This window comes from Oryctolagus cuniculus, chromosome 5 (assembly GCF_964237555.1).
Source record: "Oryctolagus cuniculus chromosome 5, mOryCun1.1, whole genome shotgun sequence".
In the NCBI taxonomy this organism is placed as follows: domain Eukaryota; kingdom Metazoa; phylum Chordata; class Mammalia; order Lagomorpha; family Leporidae; genus Oryctolagus; species Oryctolagus cuniculus.
In genome coordinates, this window is record NC_091436.1 from 92,502,451 (window position 1) to 92,527,709 (window position 25,259).

At 43.4% G+C, this 25,259-nt stretch overlaps 1 protein-coding gene across 2 annotated transcripts in view; it reads left to right on the forward strand.

Annotated features, from left to right (window-relative positions):
• Positions 1-25,259, forward strand: part of ELOVL4 (ELOVL fatty acid elongase 4) — a 76,560-nt gene that overhangs the window by 39,193 nt on the left and 12,108 nt on the right. Inside the window, exon 1 of one of the 2 annotated variants that reach the window (XM_002714545.5) lies at positions 1,096-1,336. The exons of the other annotated variant lie outside the window; for it this stretch is intronic. Coding sequence (XP_002714591.1) covers positions 1,237-1,336 — 100 coding nt within the window. The 5' untranslated portion in view covers positions 1,096-1,236. Of the gene's footprint in view, positions 1-1,095; positions 1,337-25,259 lie in introns of those variants that run through there. 2 annotated transcript variants of the gene reach the window in all.

Below are 25,259 nucleotides of genomic sequence, written 5' to 3' on the forward strand. Positions count from 1 at the left end.
ATTATGAATTGTATGTTGCTTATTACTGCTACTTTCCAGGGACAGGCTCGCCTATCGTTTTCCTCCTTCTTCTTACCTAAATAGTTTCTTAAAACAAAAACAAAAACAAAAAAAAAAGAAAAGAAAAAAGAAAAAATCGCATTGTTGCAGTGTTTTCCTCTCTCACTCTCTCAGTTAGATTGCCCGGAGTGATCATCCTTTTAGATTCTCCTTCAGGTCCAAGTGGGCTTCTCTATCAATAAAGTCCCTCTCAATTCTCCCTCTTCTCTCAATTGTTCGTGACTTAATTTAGCACATTATCCTGTTCGATCATTCCCTGTAAACGAGTTTACAGAAAATGTGCATTAATTCAACTTTGTGTGTGATGGGCAGGCAAAGACTATTCTTCGCTGTAGCATGAAAGCAAATATTCCTTCAGTTATGTAGAGGGCTCCTCGTGCAATTATCTTGTCAAGGTGGCGAGCAGACGTAATGGGTACGAAAGAAACAGGAACCCAAGTGAAATCGGAGTGACAGGTAAAGACCAAAGCTCATCTTTGCCCACAAACCACTCATTCTTTCTAGTCTTGTTCCCCAGGACGCATCCAAGGTGGATGCGAGGTCACCCGTGGAAGGGCGATGGGCTCCGCCCCCACAGGGGCCCGATGCCGGCGAGCGAGGCGGGGAAGGAGGAAGGGGAGACCCGCGAGGGGAGCTGCGGGCCAGGGCCCAGGTGGCTCGCTCGTGCGCGGAGGGGGCAGGGACCGACGCGGGGCGGGTGCGGGGCGGTGAGCGCCTGCGCCACCCTGGAGCCCGCCGCCCCCAGACCGCAGCATCCCTGCGCAACAGCCTCGCTGAGCGGGCGGGAGGAGGGCCGCGCCGGCCCCTCCACCCCCGCGCGCGGCCACGTGACGCGGGCGGAGGGGATTGGAGCGGCGGCGGCGCGAGGAGGCAGACTGGTGCGGCGCGGGGCGCTCGCGGCGGGACCTCCTCCTCCTCCTCCTCCTCCCTCCTCCTTCTCCTGGGAGCCTGGGCGACACCTTCTGCTCGGCGGCGCTCGTCGACGTCGCTGCCGCTGCATCCTTCACCGCCGCGGCCCCGGGAGGAGGGGGAGAAGACCCAGCTGGGCCGCCGCCGTTGGAGGGGTCCTCGGCTGCCGCTCGCCCCCGCCCCTGAGCTGTCGCCCCCTTGGTCAGCCCTCCCGCGGGGTCTCCGCTCGTTCCTGCCACCGCCGCCTGCGCCAGCCTCGGCTCCGCGATGGGGCTCCTGGACTCGGAGCCGGGCAGTGTCCTGAACGTGGTGTCCACGGCGCTCAACGACACCGTGGAGTTCTACCGCTGGACCTGGTCCATCGCAGGTAAAGGCGCTGGCTCCCCCATCCTCGCCTGGTCCTGCAGGCCTCTGCCTCGCTGTCTGCCCGCGCGGACAGGCAGCGGTCTCCGGTGCCAGAGCGCCGGGATTCCGGCCCTGAGTCTACCAGCGGAAGGACCGGGGCGCAGGCACCGCGGTCGTGCACTGGTTAATCTGATCCGAACGTTAAGGCCTCCCCTCCCCCGCGGCGCTCGCACGATTTCCTCGGAGCTTCTCCCAGGGCTGCTCAGCCCCTCGGATGCGGGCGCTGACATCTCGGATGGAACCTGTGCAGCCCAGCTCTGCTCGCAGCAACCCTCCGCCCCGCCCTGCGCTCCCACATCACCGGAGCGCATCTTACAGTTGCACTTGGTGCACAGGATTGGTTTTAACGTCTAGTCGTAGTCTGTGTGGGGAGAGGGCTGGGGCCTGCAGAGGGCTCCAATGGGAGCTGTCTTTTTTTTGCCGCTTCTGCCTCCTGGTTGCTGGCTGACACCATCCCGCTAATACTGTCTTCACTTAGCTCATCCATCTATAGGATAAACTGTACTGAAATGTAAGATGGCATTCTTTGGCTCCTTGAACCCTAAAGAATGTGGGTCCCTGAGGCTTCGCCGGCAGCGGATACACGTTTGTTGTGATTGTGTGTAATGGCTTTGCGCACTGCAGTGCAGTCAGGGGGAGGGGGAGGCCGAAACACCGGGGAAGAAATAGAAGTCTCTGGGAAAAGGGGTCTCCACAGCAGCACCTAGAGGTCGTCCGAGAAGCCTACATACCCCAGTGTATGCTTGTCTTAAGTAAGCCAACTTTTTCTTTAGTTGTTGCAGCTTATCCGGCAAGGCTGTCATGTAGCTGATTTATGTAGCTATTCCAGGGAAACCCATTGTGATATAATTTTGTTCTGTTTTACCACTTCTTCATTAAAAGCTTTTAGAAATCTGAAATAACTAGGTTTAAAGGATTTTTGAAATGATTTTTTTTTTTTGCAGTAGCAAACCACATCCCAGTAGTGTAAGAAATTAACATTCCATGTAATGGTTCTGTCTTCCCTCCCTGGGAATGAAAATATATTCTTGTAGTTTTTGTGGTGGTTTCTGAATAAATGAGACCGCGGTTACAGCAAGAGTACATACAGTATGGCACATGGAGTGTATGTTGTGAGGAAAGTATGTGATGGAGTTATTTTTGTGTGAGACCAAATAGTTCTTTGATGCTACATTGACTGCATTAACTTCTTTAGAAAGGTGATCAGATTTGACTGCAAAATTGGCTATAATTGAGCCATTGCAACTGGAAATGGTTAACATGCAGGCAGTTTTTTAATGAAGTTTTGTGTGTGTGTGTGTGTAAGTTTTCCGTGTCTGATCACACTGCCATTATCCTGTACCTGCAAAACCTGGGAATATGTGTCCTTCCCTTTATCTCTGTGATTTGGGTTCTTTAAACATTGCATCAGGGCTGCCATTACACAACTGTGCAGAGCTGAACATCAGACAAGCATCTTTGCAGGTAATCGTGCTTTGCATACTTGGAGTTAGACATCGCCAGAGTCCCAGTCTCCATGTAACCAGGGCTACACCCAGGAGTTCTCACTCCTGGGTGTCTTTCCCTTCCTATCCCAGAGCCTTCTCATTTCTTTTGAGTTTCAGAAAGACACATTGAGAGCAAAGGTGAACTAGGAGCACCTTGCTATGATGGTTAATTCCTTCATGATTTGTGCAATGCAAACGCCATGAGTGACATAGGAAATTCTGTGCAGCCATCAGATGCGAAAGTTTGTCAGCAGGCTTTGAAGGTCATATGAAATAGCACCATATTGTGGGCCATGCCTGAGGAGGAAGAGTAGCAGTAGAACACAGGTGACCTGTCACTAGCAGGCCAGAGGGAAGGTTCTCATCCCCGCTCTGACTATCCACTTACGAAACCTGAGACTGCTTCCTTGCTTTCTGTAATGAGCTCCCTGTGTGGGCAGAGGTGTTTCCTAACCAGCGGAGAGGCTTGGTGGCTGTGGTCTGTAGAAGGAGGACTAATTTCCAGGCGCGGGCAGAACAGCTCTGTCATCAGTGGGGAAATGTAGCCATTTCCTCTCATGTCCCTTTCTTCTCTGACTTGATCTCTGACTTGTCCCATTCCAAGAATATCTCCTCTCAGCGTAATTTCACGACAGTCTGGGTGCGAGGGTTTTGGAGTGGAAAGTAGTTTATTAGATGAGACTGAGGAAAGTTGGTGAGTCAGTTAGGGAAGAGGGGGAAATAAAAAAGGGCGGGAGAGAAAGACAGTCTTGAGAAATAGTGATGAGTATGGTGCAAGGATGCAGAATATTCAGGAAGAGCAAGAATGAGCCGGGTTCCACGCCCCTGGCTGCTCGCGCTCCCAGGATTGTGCTTGTGTGCTTCTTTCTTTCTCTTTCGTTAATTCATTAAGTATTTCCTACCATGGCGGTTTCTTCCCCGTTATAAGTAAGCTGTCTACTTTATACTGTCATAACAGGAATAGTTCTTGGTTTGTAGATCCACTTGGTGGTCCAAAAGATTTTTGCCCTGGAGCAGCCAGTCTCTGGGAAAATGTCATTTTGTGCTATTTCATCAAATGGTGCTACCTGATAAAACATATTCAAGCAATGTATGAAAAATAGACTTTTCAAAGTCATATATGTAGAAAATACAGAATATGGTCTATGGTGTGTTGACACCAAAAATATTACTTTTATTATATCCTTGATATTTTAGGCACTGGGGTCGAAAGAACTGTACTTTTAGGAAAAGAGTAGTTTCCTATGTTATATGGTTAGTTTTTTTAAGATTTATTTATTTATTTGAAAGGCAGAGTTGCACAGAGACAGAGGTACAGAGAGAGAGAGAGAGAGAAAGAGAGAGAGAGAGGGAGGTCTTCCATCCGCTGGTTCACTCCCCAATTGGCCGCAATGGCTGGAGCTTAGCTGATCCGAAGCCAGGAACCAGGAGCTTCTACCATGTCTCCCACAAGCGTGCAGGGGCCCAAGGACTTGGGCCATCTCTTACTGCTTTCCCAGACCATAGCAGAGAGCTGGATTGGAAGTGGAGCAGCCAGGACTCAAACCGACACCCATATGGGATGCTGGCACTGCAGGCAGCAGCGGTTTTACCTGCTACGCCACAGCACTAGCCCCATGGTTAGATATTTTGAACATGGAAGTTGATGTTGGTTTATATTAGAGGGAAGTATAGATTAATATGAAACTTTATACCAACTGGTGATATGGGAATACATACTGTAGTGCCACTCTGAATATTAAGATTATCATGGCTGAGATTTGAGGCATCTAGTTAGAACAATTGGTATCTAGATTTTATTTACTTTATTTTTATTTTTATTTATTTGAGAGGCAGAGAGACAGAATTCCCTGGTTCATTTCACTCTCCAAATTCCTGCCATTTCCAGGACTGTGCTGGCCCAAAACTAAGATCTGGGAACTCAATCCAGGTCTTCCACGTGGGTGGCAGAGACCCAATACTTGTACCATCGCCTGCTACCTCCCAGGGTCTACATTACCAGGAAGCTGAAGTCAGGACCTGAAACTGTGGATCAAATGCAGATATTTCAGTATGAGATACAAGGATCTCTTAACCATTATTCTGCTTCTATGAATTTTCAAACCTGATGAATCTAAATATTTCCCAACATCTAAATACCCAAATTGTCTACATTATTCATTGCATTCATCTATCATTTGTAAATAAATATTTGCTTAAAACTTTTTTGTGTAACTGATAATGTAATATAGAAACAGAATGGAAAGTTAGTAGGATGCCCACATACAGTCAGATGTCTCTGGAGCAACCTTATTTCTTTCTGACCACATGGTGTTTTTTTTTTTTTAAGATTTATTTATTTATTTGAAAGTCACAGTTACACAGAGAGAGAAGGGAAGGCAGAGAGAGAGAGAGAGAGAGAGAGAGAGAGAGAGGGGCCTTCCATCCGCTGGTTCACTCTCCAACTGGCTGTATCAGAAGTGCAGCAGCTGGGACCCGAACTGGCACCCAGATGTGATGCTGGCACCACGGACTGTGACTTAACCCATTAAGCTACAGCAGTGGCTCCAGATTCAGAAATATTCTGCCTGGAGGCCTTTAATATTTCTTGTAGTGCACTTCTACAGATGATGAATTCTTTCATATTTTGTGTCTGAAATACATTTTTTTCTTCATAATAAACACTGTTTATTGGGTTTACAATTCCAAGTTGAAAGATTGTATTTTCCTTTTCCTTTCATTATATTTTTTAAAGATTTTATTTGAGAGGTAGAGTTACAGACAGAGAGAGAGACAGAGAAAAAGGTCTTCCGTCAGTTGGTTCACTCCCCAGGTGGCCACAATGGCTGGAGCTGCGCCGATCTGAAGCCAGGAGCCAGGAGCTTCTTCCGGGTCTCCCACTTGGGTGCAGTGGCCCAAGGACTTGGGCCATCTTCTACTGCTTTCCCAGGCTACAACAAGAGCTGGATTGGAAGTGGAGCAGCCAGAACTCGAACCAGTGCCCATATGGGATGCCAGCACTGTAGGTGGCGGCTTTACCCGCTACATCACAGGGCCTTCCCCATGTGGTAGTTTTAAAAAGCCTTTGTTTATGGGGTGTGGGCACACATGCCTGTTGGTGGGAGGTAGAAGGAGAAGGGGGTTGACATTGCTCCACTCTACAGATAAATTACCTCAACTCACATTTTGATGAAAACACTTGTTTCTCATTGGTAGTTGAAGATAGAGTATAAATGGTCAGCCTGTGCAGTTCCTCGAGTTCACTTGGAGGGGGCAGAAGGAGGAAGGGATGACTGGTGGAGGAGGAGGGACAGCCCCTGTAGGGTGGTGATGAAATTTGGAAGCCTGGCTTATGCTATGAATTCATTCTTTCCCACAGTCCCTTGCCATGTGCAGGCACAGCTGTGGGCTCTGGGGAGAGAAGGTAGACACCACACCTGGTCACTGCCCCTGACAAAGGCTGGAAGGTCACTGCCACTCCCTTTTCCTCAGAATCAGGGTCTCAAGGTGATCTGTCAGGCAGGCCTAGCCAGGGCCTGAAGAAGGCTGGAAAAGTCCTCTCTCTGTCTTCTCTCTACTTCATGCACGTGGGCCTCAGACTTGAGTTGTAAAAGGAATACACAAGCACTGTTTTGAGAATATTTTAGCTGTTTCTGCATGGGTTCGTTACCCCGTCCTCAGTGAGAAGTCAGCACCGTCAAACAGTGTGTGGATGGGCTGGCCAGAGTGAGGGCCTGGCTGAAAAACCACAGGAACCGGGGAAGCCACAAAGGGCCAGAGAGTCCAGTTCTGATGAAATGGGGAGAGTGGGCGGGTGGGTGGGTGGGAACTGTCCTTGGGATTGCTGGCCCCAGAGGAGCAGGTGTATTAAACATTGTACAGTAGGTTAATATTAGTTTTATTCTTTGTCATAGGTTTATTTATTTATTTATTTTTGACAGGCAGAGTTAGACGTGAGAGAGAGGGAGACAAAGAGAAAGGTCTTCCTTTTTGCCATTGGTTCACTCCCCAAATGGCCACTACGGCCAGTGCATTGCGGCCGGCATGCTGCGCTGATCTGAAGCCAGGAGCCAGGTGCTTCCTCCTGGTCTCCCGTGGGGTGCAGGGCCCAAGCACTTGGGCCATCCTCCACTGCACTCCCGGGCCACAGCAGAGAGCTGGATTAGAAGAGGAGCAACTGGGACAGAATCCAGCGCCCTGACTGGGACTAGAACCCGGAGTGCCGGTGCCGCAGGCGGAGGATTAGCCTAGTGAGCCGTGGCGCTGGCCTGTCATAGGTTTATTATTTGTCATAGCTAATGTACAGTTTTTAAAAAAATCTATTATTGTCTAAAGTAGACCTTTCCTTATCCTGGGAACCCATTTACCATTTTTAGTGTTTCTTCAAGAAAAGGCATTCTAATTCTAAGGTCTAGACAGCTAATTAAAAACACATTTGTGAAGCACTGCCCACTCCTAGCATGGGATTTCTCTCGGTCATTGTGTTCAGTGGGTCCTCATTATCCTTTTCTCACAGCTAGCCTGAAGCCCCTGGGAGGCCCATGCCATTTTACAGTTTTGTTTTGTTTTGGTGTGTTTAGTTTTTACTGTGTTTCCCTTCACTATTGTCTGAGTTTTGGCAGTATCCTCCTAGACTTCAGTGCCCGTGCCCTTGTCCGCTCCCCAGCAGCCACGCATAGCAAAGCGCCCTATTGCAGGTGGAGTTCTGGGAGGGGGAATAATGCAGACTCTGAGACTGGCATCAGGACGCAGTTTCATGGTTGATTCTTAAACGTAGGAGCACAGAGTTTTAAGAATTATTCCAATAGTTATATCAGATAGTGCTTTTGCCATCTTATATGTTACAAAGCACATGGATCATCCTTTTAAAATTGTTTATTTTTTTCTTAAGTCTTATGATAATGTCATCTGGGAATGATTTAATGTCGTCCACATCAGTATTTTCTTTATTGAGCCAAAGGTGGTGTTTTATTTCCTGCTTGGAAAGAGAATGTATTGGAATCTCTCTCTCTCTTTCTCTCTCTCTCTCTCTCTCTCTCTCTCAATCTGTGTGTGTGTATATGTGTGTGTGTGTGTAGATAGAAAGATAGATAAAATATAAATATTTAAATCAAATGGGTTTGGATTTTTATAAAAGAGAAGAGAGAAAATCCATGGCTTTTCAAAAACTAGTCTTCTTAATTTTGTAACCCAACCAGCTATCCTGTGTCCGTACACTCGCAGCTCTAGCCTGTTTGGAACTGTCATCTGTCCTTGGGTAAAATGTGTGCCTGTCCACCTTTCTGTTTCTCACTGCACCATTCCCGACTTTCCCTGCTTACCTCTCCACATCCCTTTGCCAGAATGCCCTACAGGAGCCCTCCTTCGCAAGTCCTCCTGGGCCATGGTACACGGGAGTAGTTAGATCCCCCACGTGAACCCATTGTGCTTAGCAATTACTCATGTGTTTCCTGGAACCATTCCTTTGGTAACTCTAGTCTTGAATTGTTTAAACTTGCATTGTTATTTACCTTTAGCTTTTTTTGTATTTTTGTCTTCAACACTTGGGAATATCACATATATTTGTTGACCTGATGTGTACTAAGAGATGATACCTTTAATCTAGCATATCTAGCATAATTTTGAACAGTGATGGATTCTGGCCGTTAAAAACTAATAAAGTTTTAGGCCATGGTAGATTGCAGAAAGTTTTTAATGATCTTTCTCATCAGTTGGTCATAAGTTCAATTTATGTTGACTAAATTTAATGAATGAATCAAATCATTGAAACATTTAAGAGCACAAAACAAATATGAAATCAAGGTATCAAGAGATGTGAAATTACTCTTTTCTTTTCATTGTGCATGCAGAAGTACTAAAGTGAGAGTGGAATTTGAAAGGCAGTGTGGCGTAGTGAATGCCATGAACTGAGTTAGATGACCGAGGTTTTAGTCTTGGGTCTGATGCCAGTTAGCTGAGAGTTAGGAAGAGTCTATTTTGTTTCCCAGTTCTCAGCTTTTTTTTTTTTTTTTTTTTAATGTATAAATTAAGAAAGTTGAATTAGGTTATGTCTAAGGTCCTGCCTGATTCTGGCTGTAAATGCCACCTTAATATGGGAATAGGTCAAGCAATTTCAAATAAATATGGATTGACCAGTAATTCAACAGCCTCATTCTCGGGATGGGTGTTTAGCCTAGTGGTTAAGACACCTGTGTCCCATATGAGAGTACCTGGGTTCTGTGCCCAATTCTGTCCCCTGATTCCATCTTCCTGCTTATCCTCACCCTAGGAGGCAGCATTGGTGGCTCAAGTAATGGTGGATTTTTGCCACCACATGGAGGACCTGGATTGAATTCCTAGCCCAGCTATTGTGGGCATTTGGAGAGTGAAGCAGTGAATGGGAGCACACTCTGAATCTCTCTCTCTCCATCTCTCTCTCTAGTAAATAGAAAAAAAAATTTTTTTTTTTGACAGGCAGAGTGGACAGTGAGAGAGAGAGACAGAGAGAAAGGTCTTCCTTTGCCATTGGTTCACCCTTTAATGGCCGCCGCGGCGGGCACGCTGTGGCCAGCGCACCGTGCTGATCCAAAGCCAGGAGCCGGGTGCTTCTCCTGGTCTCCCATGGGGTGCAGGGCCCAAGGACTTGGGCCATCCTCCACTGAACTCCCAGGCCACAGCTGGCCTGGAAGAGGGGCAACCGGGACAGAATCCGGTGCCCCGACCGGGACTAGAACCCGGTGTGCTGGCGCCGCAAGGTGGAGGATTAGCCTATTGAGCCGCGGTGCCAACCTTTGTAAATAGAAAATTTTAAACAAACCCTTATTTTACACAGTAATGTAAATCTTTTCCCAAAAAGACTTAAATGTTATCAGCACTTCCCAGATAGTAAAAATAACAGAATGATATTTAGTCCATTTTACTTTCTCTTATCTGCTCCATAAGGAATAGATGGAAAAACGGAGGAACAAGGCGGTAGACATTTTAGCATCATCTTGGCAGTAGCACTCTTATTTACCACAGTAGCATACCTGTTTGTTTATCTGGCTATTCTTTGAATAATTAAGAATTAACTATTTTGTCAAAAACAGTATCAGTAAAAGAATGAAGTTATCTCAATAGCTTATTTTGTTTATTATGTGATATGCAGCTTCTATTAAGTAGTCTTGGGTGAGTTTTTGTGAGTATTTAGGTCTCATATTTCTACATGTACCTTGAGAAGGTTGAGCTGTATAATATTTAAGGCCACTTAACGGAATGCTCTTATCTCCTAAAGTAGTGGCTTAGAAATCTGTCTAAACTCAATCACTTTGCTGATATTTATTTACAGACTATGTAAATTTTTGTATCATTGCAAAACATTTTCACTTGTAGGAATTTCTGATTTGGGTTTGGAAGTTGTCTTAAAATTTTTATAAAATTGCTAAAAATATGTGGGTCTTACAGTACAGGGAAAACAACAATAAAAAACTAAATAGTTTTGGTATAATTCCTTAGATAATCATAATATTGATATGTAAAATTTTGCTTTTATTATTTTTTCATGGAATATTGTCATTCTTAAACAAATACCTTAGTATGCTGTTTTATTTATGCCTAAATTTTACTTTATTTATTTATTATTTATTAGGAAGAGAGAAAGAGAGAGAGAGAGAGAGAATGTCTTCATCCACTAGTTTACTACCTACATGCCTGGAAACAGCTGAGTTGGTCCAGGCCAGAGGCAGGAACCAGGAACTCAATCCAGGTCTCCCATATGGGTGGCAGGGACCCAACTTCTTGAGTCATCACTGATGCTTCCCAGGGTGCCCATAAGCAGGAAGCTGGAATTGGAAATAGAGCTGGGACTTGAACCTGGCACTCCTGTACAGGGTGTGAACATCCCAAGCAATATCTTTACTGTTGTGCCAAGCTCTCACCTAACCACATTTTAGTTAGAATGTTAGTTTTGGGATTTGAAAAACAAATGCGTAAACCCATTCAAAGAATCAATTACTAACTGTCAGGTGAAATTACATAGAGGGATTTGTGATTACAAACTGGAGCATTTGAAGGAGTAATTTTTTTGTTTCATTTTTGTTTGTTTATCAGAAACTTGGGCACAGATATGTATTGTTAAGGAATTTCATAATTTGCCCATTCAAGTTCCCAGTAATATTACTCACAATAGCTAAGAGGTGAAACAACTAATATGTCCATTCATGGATAATTGGATAAGCAAAATGTGGCATATTTACATGTAATGGAATATTATTTAGGCTCAAAGGAAGGAATTCTGATATATGCTGCAACATATATGCACCTTGAGGACAGCATGCCGAGTGAAATAAGCCAGTCACAAAATGACAGATAACATGGATTCTCCAAAGTATTCAAGTGTATAGAAACAAAATGGAATGGAGGTTGCCAGGGCCTGGGCACAGGGAATACTGCAGAGCTGCCTAAAGCTATGAAGTTTCACTTTGGCCAGCTAAAAACATTCTGTAGCTTGATTGCACTGCAATGTGAATACACCCATAACTGTACTATATACTTACAAATGATGCAAAAGGGGGCAGGTATGTGGCAAAGCAGTTAATAGATCGCTCCCATTCCACATCAGAGTGCCTGGGATGGAGTGCCAGCTCTGATCCTGATTCCAGCTTCCTGCTACTGTGCACCCTGGGAGGCAGCAGGCAATGGCTCTGGCTGAGTACTTGCCACCCACATGAGAGACCCGACTGAGTTCCAGGTTCCTGGTATTGGCCAGGCCCAGCCCTGGCTGTTGCAGGCATTTGGGGAGTGAACCAGTCGATAGGAAATATCTGTCTGTCTGTCTCTGTCTCTGTTTCCCTCTGTCTGCCTTTCAAATGAATAAGTAAATAATTCTAAAAATGATTAAGATGATACCTTTAATGTTATGTGTATTTTGCCACAATGTTAACATTTTTATGTGTTATAAAATTAGTAGTACATCTAGAAATTATCTTTTTTTCAGTGTCCAATGTTAAACAGCTGATTCTCTTAGTATTTCTTTTTTTTTTTCAACTTAAAGTAAAATGGCTTTATAAAAAGAATACTTAGCTGTTGGTTTTTGAAAACACCCAAGTGACTAGAAAATAACAAGAAAGACAATTTTGGCTTTGAAATTCGCTTTACTACAATTTTACCAAGAACTTCTCAGCAACCCTGCAAGATGGGACTTGAAGGCATTGTTATTTCCATATGTGCTTTTTAAAAAAGATTTATTTATTTATCTGAAAGACAGAGTTAGAGAAAAGGAGAGACAGAGAGAGATCTTTATCCACTGGTTCACTCCCCAAATGGCCACAATGGCCAGGGCTGAGCCAAGAGCCTGAAACTCCATCCAAATCTCCCATGTGAGTACTGGGGCCCAGGGACTTGGGCCATCAGCTACTGCTTTCCCAGGTGCCTGAGCAGGGAGTTGGACCAGAAGTAGAGCAGCTGGGACTCAAACCAGAGACCCTATGGGATGCCAGCATTGCAGATAGTGGCCTAACCCACTGTAACACAATGCCAGCCCCTCCGTATGTTTAGTAGCTCCTAAGATTGGTAGAAATTGAGTAACCTGCAGATAGTCACTATGGTAGAAATGGCTATAAACAGGTTGTTTCATCTCTAGGTCAGTGCTCATGTCTTATCGCACTAACAAAGCAGAAAAGCAATCAGGCTTCTAATCTATATCCCTCTCTTACTCTGCCTTTTCTTATGCTGCTACCCTGTCTACATCACTACTTAGAATACCAAAACTCAACACAGTCATAATGCAATAAAAGATTAATATTAAGGAAGATGTGAAATGCTCAGAAGTACTGTAGGTTGTGCATGAGATAAAATTTAAAAAATGACCTATAAACATTTGTGTGTTTCTGTGCTCATAATGTGTGCATGAATATACAAAATTCATATAATATGTAATATTAAAAATTACATGTAGTCTGAGAAGATGAAGTTTATTTCCATATTGGTGGCATAGTAGGACTGAAAAAAGTATATTCAAAGTGAATTATGAAAATGTTTATCAAATTACATAATGTAAGAACTAGAAATTATTGCTAATTGGTGAAAGGGTAATAAATTCAGAACTGACAATGTTTTACCCAGTGGATATTCAGCTTATAGAACTGTCAAAACCAAGAGAAAATTGTAGCCAAAGTTCTCATTCACACACACACACAGTAGCCTCCCTGTTTTGCTAAAGGAAAACATTTCAGTTTCCTTAAACTTTGCGACCATTGATAGCACTGAGTAGATGTTTGGACGTGGAGCTCCCAGATTAACACAGGAGGAAGTATTATGCCTCCCTTTGCCCGTACACACAGCCATATGTGAAGAGAGGGAGAGAAGAACACTGCTTTCCTGGATTCTGATCTTGGCTTGCAGGAAATGAGGCACCGTCCTTCTTCATCTGTTTCTCTTGACAGGTACTCATAGTTTCCCCCTTGGCCCCGTTCTCCTGTCCTTTATGTCTGACTTTTCTGAATTTGCCATTTCTTTTTATCAAGAATTCAGATCTCTTCCGCACATGGGAAGATTCATTGCCCTTTACTGAGCTTCTAGTATAGGACCACTCTGGACGGAAAGATGCTGCAGTAATGCACTTACACCACCTACATTTCATCTCATAGCATCACGAATTAGATGGTATGTGATCACCAAGAGATGAAGTCGTAGACTTAAGACTATACAGCTAGCAAACAGCGGAGCTGGGGTAGATTAAGATTGTTCCCTTTCCAAAGACAGTGATCTCTTTATAATGCGGCATAGCCATCCTGCTTGATTGTCTAGTAAATAATAATAGCATTTTTTATATGATTACCAAGTTCCAGGTGCCATGTCCAGTCCTTTATCTGTACCTTCACATTTAATTGTCAGGTTCCCTTGGGTTAGGTATTATTATCCCCACTTCCCAGGTGAGTGAACTGACTTTCCCTGTATTCTATTCATCTAATAATACTCATCTCCCCAAATTAAACCTCAGAGTAACTATCCTTCAGCTTTAATCACGAGTGATTTCGTTTCCTCATCCATGTTACTATCATCTCTCTCTTGCAGCTCCTTACTCCATTCTTACCTATCTGTGTTCTCTGAGAAATTTTGTACCTTCCACTTTCTATATTATGATCTCCATTCAGGCAAACTTGCAACCAAAATTCTTTTTTTGTTTCTTCTGCTTTTTAATGTCTGTCCTCTCAGGCTGCGGGGGATGACGGTTACATCTCCATTGGATGTCTTTGCTCTCGTTTGGACCTGTTGTAGAGCTACCCTTGGGCCATGTGCTCCACGTGCAGTTTTACTCTTCTCTTGCTGGTAAAGTCCTGCATTCCCTGCCTTCTGCCCCTCACACTGGAACATCACCTCCTCAGTATTTTTTAGCCCCACCTCTGCCTTGTCTGCCTCTGCATTCCGTGAAGGCTGCCCCTTTGTTACATTCCTACAGGTGCTCTTCCAAATTCAAACCCGCTCTCCTCTTTCTTGAGTACCTAGGTGTTAGAACAGAACTTCCCCCTTCTAAGCATCCTGACTAAATAGGAAACATGGAGATTTTATTTAGGATCTGTGTTTTGTACCTAAAGTATATCAGATCGCTAGTACCTGCCACATTGTGTCCAGTTGTGTGGCGGCTTTGTTCAGTTCTGCCTTTTCACTTTGCTGATACACAAGCTCTTTTGCCTGAAGGAGTATGTTAAGCATCACACTGGTAGATTATAACCCAGAAGAGGCCTTAAGGTGTTATTTCATTTACTCCCTGTAATAGAGACATTATCTTTCTGACTCCTCTCTGTAACAGCTGTCTATATTTTTCTTTAAAGATTTCTTTTAACAAGTATTTAAGGACTTTTGTATGCTAGGCATTGTCACAGAGCTGCAGCAAGAAAGACAGGCTGTGGCCTTGGACCCTCAGGACAGTTATAATAAATGGAAGAAGACCTGTTCACTTCCTTAAGAGAAAGACTATTGTTTTTTGGGGGGGGGGGCATTCTTTGAGTGTACAATGTGACATTGTACTAATGGGTAACCTTTGTTGTTGTGTAGTCAGGAAGGGCAAATCAGTTTCTAATCATGTCATCTGTATATTGATGGTGATTAGTAGCCAGGTGTAAAAAGGAGGCGGGGAGGATGGGGACAATTGATACGCACTTGTTGGTTTTAACTCTCACTTACGGAAGAAGGATGGAAACTTTCAGATAGTAGTGTCCAATACATACTTCTTGATGTCTTGAATATACTCCTGAAACTACTCAAGGTTTAGTGATTTTTAGACTTGTGTGGTTTTTGTTTGTTTGTTTATGGTCGGTTAAACAGATGTAGATTCTGTTTAGAAGAAGGAAGAAGTGACTGGTTGGTTTAGGTAGAATCTAGGAACAAGCCAAACAAACCTTGTTTTATGACTCATTTACTTGGTGCTTAAAATTGGCTCACGCTTCTGAGTCCACTGAAGCAGTGCTTTTTAGATTTTAATGTGTAATCCCCAGGCTCTTACTCAGATGTAACGTTTGGTATATTCACGTTAGGATGAGGCCTGAGATTTTGCATTTGCAATGCTTTCCTCCTAGTGCATAGACCATATTTTGAATAGCTACGGCTTGGAATATTCTAATTCCTTTTGCCATCAACAACTACGTAATAGGACATTTGTTATTATTCACCCTAACAGGAGCATTGTGTATCTTTTAGCACCGTATTATATTCATCAGTAACTGTTGCTCATCTGACCTGAATCAAAAAGGCAATAATTTAGGTAATGCTACTGTCATTCCTATTTCACACATGAGAAAATGGTGACTCAGATGACGGGGCTGGAGAATGGTAGAGCTAGACTCAATTCTTAATTCAGTGTTGCCTCACCCACTCCCTCTGCCGCCTGCTGCTGCTCCTTGCTCCAGGTGACTTCCCTAGCTGTAACCTGAGATGATTTCCTACGTTAATCTTGTCTTCCTTTTCTTTAACTCTTCTAGGAACTTGGACATTCTAAAATTTTTTAATTTTACTGATTTTCCTTTTGGGGCATGACAGTAAAATTTAATTAATTAATTTATTTGGAGAAGGAAATTCATTTTGACTGGCAGAACACATAGGTTCCAAAAATCTTAACAGAAGTCAGCCTTTCAAAAATGAAAAAAAAAAAAAAAAAAAAAAAAAAAACACCACAGCACGTCCATTAAGGTTTTTGAAGAAGTTGCTTTAATAGACATAGTGGTAATTTGTTGTAACTATTAATTATAGTTGTTTGTATATAAGTAGAGGTTACTTTTTTTTTTTTGGACAGGCAGAGTGGACAGTGAGAGAGACAGAGAGAAAGGTCTTCCTTTTTGCTGTTGGTTCACCCTCGAATGGCCGCCGCGGCCGGTGCATCGCACTGATCCGAAGGCAGGAGCCAGGTGCTTCTCCTGGTCTCCCATGGGGTGCAGGGCCCAAGGACTTGGGCCATCCTGCACTGCCTTCCCGGGCCACAGCAGACAGCTGGCCTGGAAGAGGGGCAACCGGGACAGAATCCCGCGACCCGACCGGGACTAGAACCCAGAGTGCCGGTGCTGCAGGCAGAGGATTAGCCTATTGAGCCTGATGCCGGCCAGAAGTTACTTTAAAACTGTTGGATTATAAGTATTCTGTATTAAAATCTGTTTTGTGTTATCTTTTAAAAGTTTTAAAAACTCCTACAAAATTTAAAAATTCAATTATTGAGAATTTTAATGTGTTTGATATCCTGAATGAATATTAAATTATAAACTATATTGTCTCCTCAATATTTGTTATAAAATATTCTACTTTCTCAGTATAAGAAAGCTCTTATACTTAATTAAACTCTTCTCCTGAGCTTAATTTTTTTTTTAAGATTTATTTACTTATTTGAAAGGCAGAGTTACAGAGGGAAATCATAGAGGTCTTCCATCTGCTGGTTCACTCCCCAAATGGCTGCAACAGCCAGGGCTGGTCATCAGCCAGGGGCTTCTTCCAGATCTCCCATGTGGGTGCAAGGACTCAAGCAGTTGGACCATCTTCTGCTGCTTTCCCAGGCGCATTAAGGGAGCTGGATAGGAAGCGGAGCAGCCAGGACTCGAACTCAAGCCCATATGAGATGCCAGCATCACAGGCATTGGCGTAACCCATGAGTTTAATGACTGATGACAATTTTTTTTTCTAAGTTTAGTTTGATTCTTCTCATGGAGGAGAGAGGAGGCTATAGTGGTTTGATCGTTATTCTTACCAATGACAGATCTAACATTTGGTGAGCACTTGCTCCGTGTCTGACACCGTACCTGTGAGTGTATTGCCTTATTCCTCACAGCAACCCTGTTACCATCTGTAAGGCCAGAGGGATTCAGTAACTCCTGGATTTTATTCAGCCTGTAAGTGAGGATTCTAAAACTGTCAGTGTGACTTGAGAGTCCACATGTAGACCCTCCACAGCTCTCCAGGAGAGGAGAACAGGCCCTGTCACTCGTGATGAGACACCTTGTGTGACGACATGGAGTGGGGACGTGGTGAGCACAGAGAAGGGAGGTAGTGACCCTGTGCTGGGAACATTCACATGCTGTAGTTCATTTAATCCTCACATAGTAACCTGTTTCATCCAAGGTCTGTCTTGTCACATTTTACTCTGACATGGATCTCGACTTCCCCGAATGCTACCAGCTAGGCCAGAAATCTAGGAGTCATCCAGCACTTTTCTTGCACTCTGACCTCTCACATCCGTATCTGCCTAAGGATTGGTCCTCACCCCCTTCCTCTCTGCCTGCCTGTCCTGCACTGTGCAGCCCGCTGACTCCAGGCTTCTGTCGCCTCTTGCATCACAGGGACTCCAAGTCCGGCTGCCTGTGCGTATCACGCGTGCATCTCTGAGACTGTGGTGCTTGGCCCCACTTGCACAGCTGATTCAGTACATCTGTGCTGGGGCCTGGACATCTTTATTTTAACAAGGACACGATTCTTTTGTGGGCAGTCTTGCAACGGACAGGTGTTTGGATCCCACCAATGGGACCACTTCCCCTTCAGCCTGTCCCCACCAGCCTCCACCAAGAAACCAATCAAACTTCAGACTTCTCAGCTTATTATATTATCCCCCTAAGCCTTTCCACAGTCACTTCTTGTCCTCTCCCTCTCCCCTTGGATCTGTTCTCTGCTTCAGGCCTATTTAGTGTTCAGAGTAAGTTTTTTACCTCTTGTTTCGGGGTTGTGTATGCATCCATGTCTGAGATTCAGGTATCTCATTGAAGTATCTCCTGTCATTTTACAAGGGAACTCATGACGATCTCTCTAATTCCACCCTGTGAAAAGAAGAGTCCTTTCCCTCTGCCTGTCTGCTCCTCAGACTTCTCTTCTTCGAGACGCCTTCCTTGTCTCTCCTCCTGTCCTGAGTGTGCTGAGGACCCGCCTGGGATGCTGCCCTCATCCCCCGGTGTAGCAATTGAGTTTTCCTGTCTGCTTCTTCCTCCAGCCCTGAGAGTTCAGGGAGCTGGGGATCTGCTGCAAAACACTTAGCTCTGAGTGGGTGGCGTTTCTGACTTCAAAATCTGTTCTGCTGCTCCATCATGCTGTGTGAGTTTATCACACAAATGAGACGAAGAATAAAAACCTGTTGGCATATGCTCAAAGAACCCATTTTCAGATGGACCATTTTCCTTCCATTTTTATAAAGGTACAATTCTGCATAAAAAAACTTGACTCCTTTCAGGGATCAGTTTGCAAGTTTTGACAAACACAGTTGTAACTATTATGAGGTCTTTTGCTATAAATAGAATTGTGTGTTTGCTAACGAAGTTAATGGTTGTACACAGATCAGTTCCATTGGACATGAGCTTTATGAAACAGTCGAAATATTCTCAGTAGAAACTCTTTCCTGTAAGGGTTAATTAAGCAAATGTATTTTTTTAATTCCCGTTATTAAAATCTTTTAATCTTGGGGCCCAGCAGCAGAGACATTGCTTGTGATGCTTGCATCCCCTATCAGAGTGCCTGGGCTTAAGTCTTGCCTCTGTTTGTGATCCAGTCTTCCTGCTAATGTGCAACTTGGGAGGCAGCAGATGGTGGCCAAATTATTTGGGTTCCTGCCACCCACATTGAAGACATAGATTGAGTTCCTGGCTCCTGGCCTCAGCTTGACCCAGCCCTGACTGTTGCAGGCATTTGGAGAGTGAAGCAGCAAATGTAAGAGATCTGTGTTTCTCTCCCTGTTCCCCTCCCACCACTCCTCCCATCGCATTGCCTTTTAAATTAAATAAAAAGTATTTAAAAAGTATTTTACTCTCGAGCTTGATTTGCTATCATGTTTGGCTCCAGATTTACTTAAATTTAATTGAAAATTAGGCTGGGATACCTACTACCAAAGGAGACAGTTCTTTCTCCATACAGAAGGAAAAACCCAGTGATTACAAATTTTTCAGGGGCCTGGCACCGCTGCACGGTAGGTTAATTCTCCAACTGCAGCGTCGGCATCCCATGTGGACGCTGGTTCTAGTCCTGGCTTCGCTTCGTCCAATCAAGCTCTCTGCTGTGGCCTGGGAAAGCAGTGGAGGATGGCCCAGATGATTGGGCCCCTGCACCCATGTCAGAGACCAGGAGGAAGCACCTGGCTCCTGGCTTCGGATCGGCGGAGCTCCGGCCGTTGTGGCCATTTGGGGAGTGAACCAGCGGAGGGAAGACTTTTCTTTCTGTCTTTCCTCACTGTCTGTAATTCTGCCTCTCAAATAAATAAATACAATCTGTAAAAAAAAAAAGAAAAGAAAGAAATTTTCCAAATTTAGGTGAAATTTACTCTACCTTCTTCCCATAAGTTCTAATTCTGCCCTGTCAATATAGAGAATAACTGATTTCCTATAAATTCTGTCGTATTTGATGAATCTTCCTTGCTTTGCCAGGCCAGATAACCTTTAGTCCTTTCCTTCCCATGTCGTGGCTTCCACAGCATCCCTGGGCCAGGCCTCACAGACACAGCAGCTGATGGAGTGTGAGACTTGGCTCGTCTTAGGGACTCTCGTCATTCTGGCTACTTAGGGAACTTTTGTACGTCTCTATTATTTTCTTTCCATGAGGGAACAGTCTTTCTGTGCCTGCACTTTGGAGAGAAATTGTTGGGAACTTTTCTCCCTTGAAATTGCTGTGTGTGACGACTGAGTAGTACGGAGTGGCTGCTGGGACACTTGCAGCTTTTGCTCTACTTGTTTGGCATGGCTCCTGAGGTCTCTGAACCTCGCTTTTAAGGTAAAGGGGTCATTTCTAAATCTAAAATTTTACAATTCTAGTTTAATTAAAGGCTTATATGACAACATGGAATACTTAAAATTGTTATAAAATAGACTAAAATCAAAACCATTAAGACAAGAAGAGATATGCAGTATGTTAATAAACATACTCATATTAACTGTGACATATAGAAGTAAGATAGTTTGGCTAGTCATATTATATTTGTGTCATTGTTATACTAATAAAAAAGCTTTCAAAAGAAAATAGTAAGAATTTTACCTAGGGGTCGGCACTCTGGTGTAGTGGGTTAGGCTGCCTTGTGCCATGCCAGCATCCCATATGTATGCTGGTTTGAGTCCCTGCTGCTCCACTTCTGATCCAGCTCCCTGATAATGTACTTGGGAAAGCAGTAGAAGAGGGCCCAACTGCTTGGGCCCCTGCACCCACATGGGAGATCCTGAAGAAGCTCCTGGCCATTTGGGGAGTGAACTAATGGATGGAAGCTCTGTCTGTCTCTCTCCGTCTGTAACTCTTTCAAATAAATAAATATTTAGAAAAAAATTACCTAAAAGCCAGTTGGATCTTGGTGCTAGTCAACAAAAGAATTTTACTTCGGTGCTCATAGGAGGAATACAGTTTGGAATTTTTTCCCCCTAAATAAGTTCATGGTATGAGATTCTACCCATGACTGTGTAGAACTGTCATTCTAATATATGTGATCTCATTTGGACCCATTGTAACCCAAATGAATAGAGGATTTATCTTATCTTTAAAATACATTTAAACATTTGAAAATTGGAGAAATTATTATTTTAATGTGTTTACTGCTTACGTAAAATGCATCAAGCTTCAGTACTAATGATTTTCTGTTACTATTTTAGTTCCCCCACTTTTTTTTTTTCCTTTTTTTGGTCTAAGATTTAAACATGGTAATGATGAATTTTTATCATCACTGTATGTCACTGTTGTGACACTCAGTCTTTCTTTTCAATGGACAAGGACACTTATGAGAGAAGTCTAGGATAATTGAATGCCATCAGAAGCACTAAAGGCAATGTTAATGCAAATGAATTCAGAAAGATGCATAGCTTCTATAGTAATCTGTAAAGACATGGGGCAGTTTCATACAAGTGTTTGAATTGAATGGGAGTTGTTATACTGTGGGTTTAGGTGCTGACACTTAATGCACCTTCCATAATAAATATAGGAGATAGTTTTTTTTTTTTTTTTTTTGAGAATGCTCTGTCCCTTGTGAACCAAAAAGGCTCAGTTGAGAAGGGTATGATGTGAAATATGGCCTGATAGGCTGATTTAATACGTAGGGATTTAATAAGTAGTTACTGAATGAATGCATGAATTGCATTGTTGGGCAAAGAAGTGAGAGTGTTGCTTTCCTCCCGTGAAGTGGGCAGTGAAGTAAAGGACACTGGAGCCTTCAAGAGCATACACTTACTTACTAACTACTAGATTGCAGTGTTGTTGACTTTAGGTTAAAGCTGTTACACCAGCACAGAGGAGGGTCCAGGGAGAGCTGTAGGAAAGGGTTGATGGACACTGAAGAACCCTGGATAACAGCAAATGTACTGTTGGATTTGGCAGAAGAGAGAGAGAGGATGAAGACTAATCTGAGAACATTATCTACTCTTCCCTTTTTCATCAAATAAGTGTTTAGGCACCTTGGTAGGACTTGCAATACAAGAATGAAAGCCCATCCCCTGCCTTCAGGGAGATTACAATGCAAAGGGAGACCAAAAGGCAGTGTGGTGCGGGCTGTAATGGAATAGACTCTTGCAAGTTGCTTTGGCTGAATAAGATGAGTCCTGTGGTCAGCTGACATCTTCTTGATCCTGGGGTGGGCATTTAGCCTAGTGGGTGAGACATCCACATCCCATATCAGAGTGCCTGGGTTCAGTTCCCAACTCCAGCTCCTGATTCCAGCTTCCTGCTGAGGCAGACCCTGAAAAGCAGAGGTGATGACTCTAAGTGACTGGGTTCCCTCTATCGAATCCAGGGGGACCTGGATAGTGTTCCCGGCTCCTGGCTTTGGCCCAATCCAGTCCTAGCCATTGCAGGCATGTGAGGAGCTAATCACTGAATTAGAGCTCTCTTGCTCTCACTCTCACTATCTTGCTCTCTCTCTCACATAAATAAAAATGTAAACACTTTTTTTTTTACTTGTTTTTCCCCCTCACCTTGAATGTATTCCTTTATTTTTGAAAGCAGTAATTCTCAGAAGTTAGATGAAGCCTAAGGTATCTCATCTAGTTTTTTACTTCTCAAATGGCAAGCCTAGCCGGGTTAGAACTTTCATGAAAGTGCATAGTCTTCCTAGAAAGGGCTGCAGCTCAAACTGATTCTGTGAGAAATATGCATTTTTACTCCTCCCCAGGTGACTCTTTTCCTCCATAAACCTTGAGAAGCACCGAGCTAGTCCACCTTCTCCATAGTGAGGGTTTGTACTGAAGAAAATGAAGAAAGATTGTGCCCTAGGGCCCTACACACAGCACACACTGGAGTCTCACGTGCTTTGTCCAACACCGCTGCTATTTCCTCTCTCTTTCCTAACACCTTTTTACTTTCCTGCTGGCCTCCATTAGAAGCTCACACGGCTAGGTAGGTCCAGCTCCCTGCTGGCATCTCTTTTCCTGTCTCACTTTGTTAGTCCTCTCTTTAAATTTCTCTGCAGAGTGAGGGCATGGTATGGCATACCACTCTAAGCACCAAAAAGAATGAACATTTCTATTGACTCTTAAATTTCTGTGCCTATTTTTCTAACCTTTTCTCTTTGCTGCTTGCTTACCACTTTCTTTGCAGTCATGCAGAATTCTGCATGTGGTAATCCACAGTGTTGGAAATTAAAGTCTCATTACAGATGAATTTCTCTCTTTTTGTTAGATGGATTGTCCCATGTACGTTGACTTTTTGGATCAGTCCTGAGGGAAAATAGCCTTGTAGTTCATGGAGCAGAATAGGACACCAGGGCAGCCCCTTCCCTGTGACCTAGAACAGGCCTTTAGGCTCTAGGAATTTCGTCTAAATTTGTTCTTTGTAAGACAGAACACTAAAGACCTCAGCAGATAAGTGCTGTGTGCTCCAAAGGGGAGCTTCTATTTATTTATTTATTTTTGGACTAGAAAGATGTGTAGTCACAGAAGGGTAAAATGTGATTAAAAAAAAAAAAAAGCACAGTCAAAGATAAGACCATTGAGGCACAGTGATGTCCGCAGCAGCCAATTAGGCTGTTTAAGTCACTGCTTCCTTTTGCGGTGTTTACAGTGTCTCCTGTCATTGAAATCCTTCAGATTACTTCAGATTACCTAGGAATGCGTTTGATTTCGGTGTTATAGCCGTAATCTCCATGAAGAGTAGATCTTTGTAAACTGATAAAAGATCAGCTTTTCTTGTCTTATATTTGTTTTCTTGTCTTATGTGTTTTTGATGAAGTCGGTATCTCACTTGTTTAACAACTCTGATTTCATTGAAACTATAGTTAATTAATGTCACTTCCTTATTTGCAAGATTATTTGATTAGATGTCTTGTTTCATGTTTTGTGCTTTATTTTCTATTGACAGAGTATAGAAGCAAATTAATGTATTTTAAATAATGTGTTTTTTAAAGATTTATTTATTTGAAAAGCAGAATTAGAGAGAGAGAATCTTCTATCTGCTAGTTCACTCCCCAAATGGCAGCAATAGCCAGGACTAGGCCAGGCTGAAGCCAGGAGCCAGGAACTTGATCTGGGTCTCCCACGTGGGTTGCAGGGACCCAAGCACTTGGGCCATCTTCCACTGCCTTCCAAGGTGCATTAGCAGGGAGCTGGATTGGAAGCAGAGCATCCATGATTAATATGGGATGCCATTGTCCTTGTGGAGTGCACTCATGTGGGTTGCTGGCATTGTAGGTAGTGGCTTCACTTGCTGTTCTGCCATGCCAGACCCCATGTAATGTATTTTAATACCAAGTTATCTAACCCAGAATCACTTCGCAATTAAGTTAAATTTATTTAGGCTGTGTTTTTAGGAACTGGATAAAAGGCGTGTTTTCTTTTACTATTTTAAAAATGCATTATTTGGGGCTGGTGTTGTGGTGTAGCAGGTTAAGCTGATGTCTGCAGCACCAGCATCCCATGTAGGCACCAGTTTGAGTTCTGGCTGCTTCACTTCTGAAACAGCTCCCTGCTAAAGTGCCTGGGAAAATGGCAGAAAATGGCCAAAGTCTTTGTACCCCTGCAGTCATGTGGAAGACCTGGAAGAACCTCCTAGCTCCTGGCTTTGGACCAGCCCAGCTCCAGCCATTATGGCCATTTAGGGAGTGAACCAGTGGATGGAAGATATCTCTCCTTCCCTCTCTCCTTCCCTCCCTCTTTCTCTCTCCCTCCCTCCCTCCCAGTCTCTCTGCAACTCTTCCTTTCAATTAAATACATATTTTTTAAAAAATGCATTATTTCCTGAAACTAGAACATAAAAAGGTTTTGCATTGCCAGGGATAAAACCAGGGACCAGCATTGTGGCGTATCAAGGTAAGCCTCCGCCTGCAGTGCCAGCATCCTGTATGGGCACAGGTTCTCATCCTGGCTATTCCACTTTAGATTGGCTCCCTGCTAATGTGCCCAAGAGATCAGTGGAAGATGGCCCAAGTTCTTGGGCCCATGCATTCACAAGGGAAACCTGGAAGAAGCTGCTGGCTCCTGGGTTCAACCTGGCCCAGCTTTGGCCATTGTAGCCATTTAGGGAGTGAACTAGCAGGTGGAAGATATCTCTCTCTCTCTCTCTCTCTCTCTCTTTTTCTGCCTCTCTCTCTCTCTCTCTGTAACTTGGACTTTCAAATAAAATATTTAAAAACAAAATGAAAAAGAATAAAATGACATTAGAGTCACAACATTCAATTTTTGTTTTGTTTTTAGAGATACAAAGTTATCATTAATCTCTTTATAATGTACTGAAAGATGAGTTTTTGTTCCATGTTTTGTTATGCTTCTCTCAGCAATGTGTTACTATGACAACATTTTATTATAAATTAATTCAGGGTTGCATGTTTGAATATTATGGACAGTTAACTTTAAAGGAAAATGTTGCATTATATATATTTTACACACATTTAAGTTAAGTGATTTATAGTTGTAGAGAAAAACAAATAGATTATTCCTAGAAAATAAAATAGATACATGCTTTCAAGGAAGAAGTTAGAAAAGTATCTTGAACATAAGTGCCATTTAAATAAATTTCGGCATTGTAAAGAACCCTGTCCCAATCTCCTGA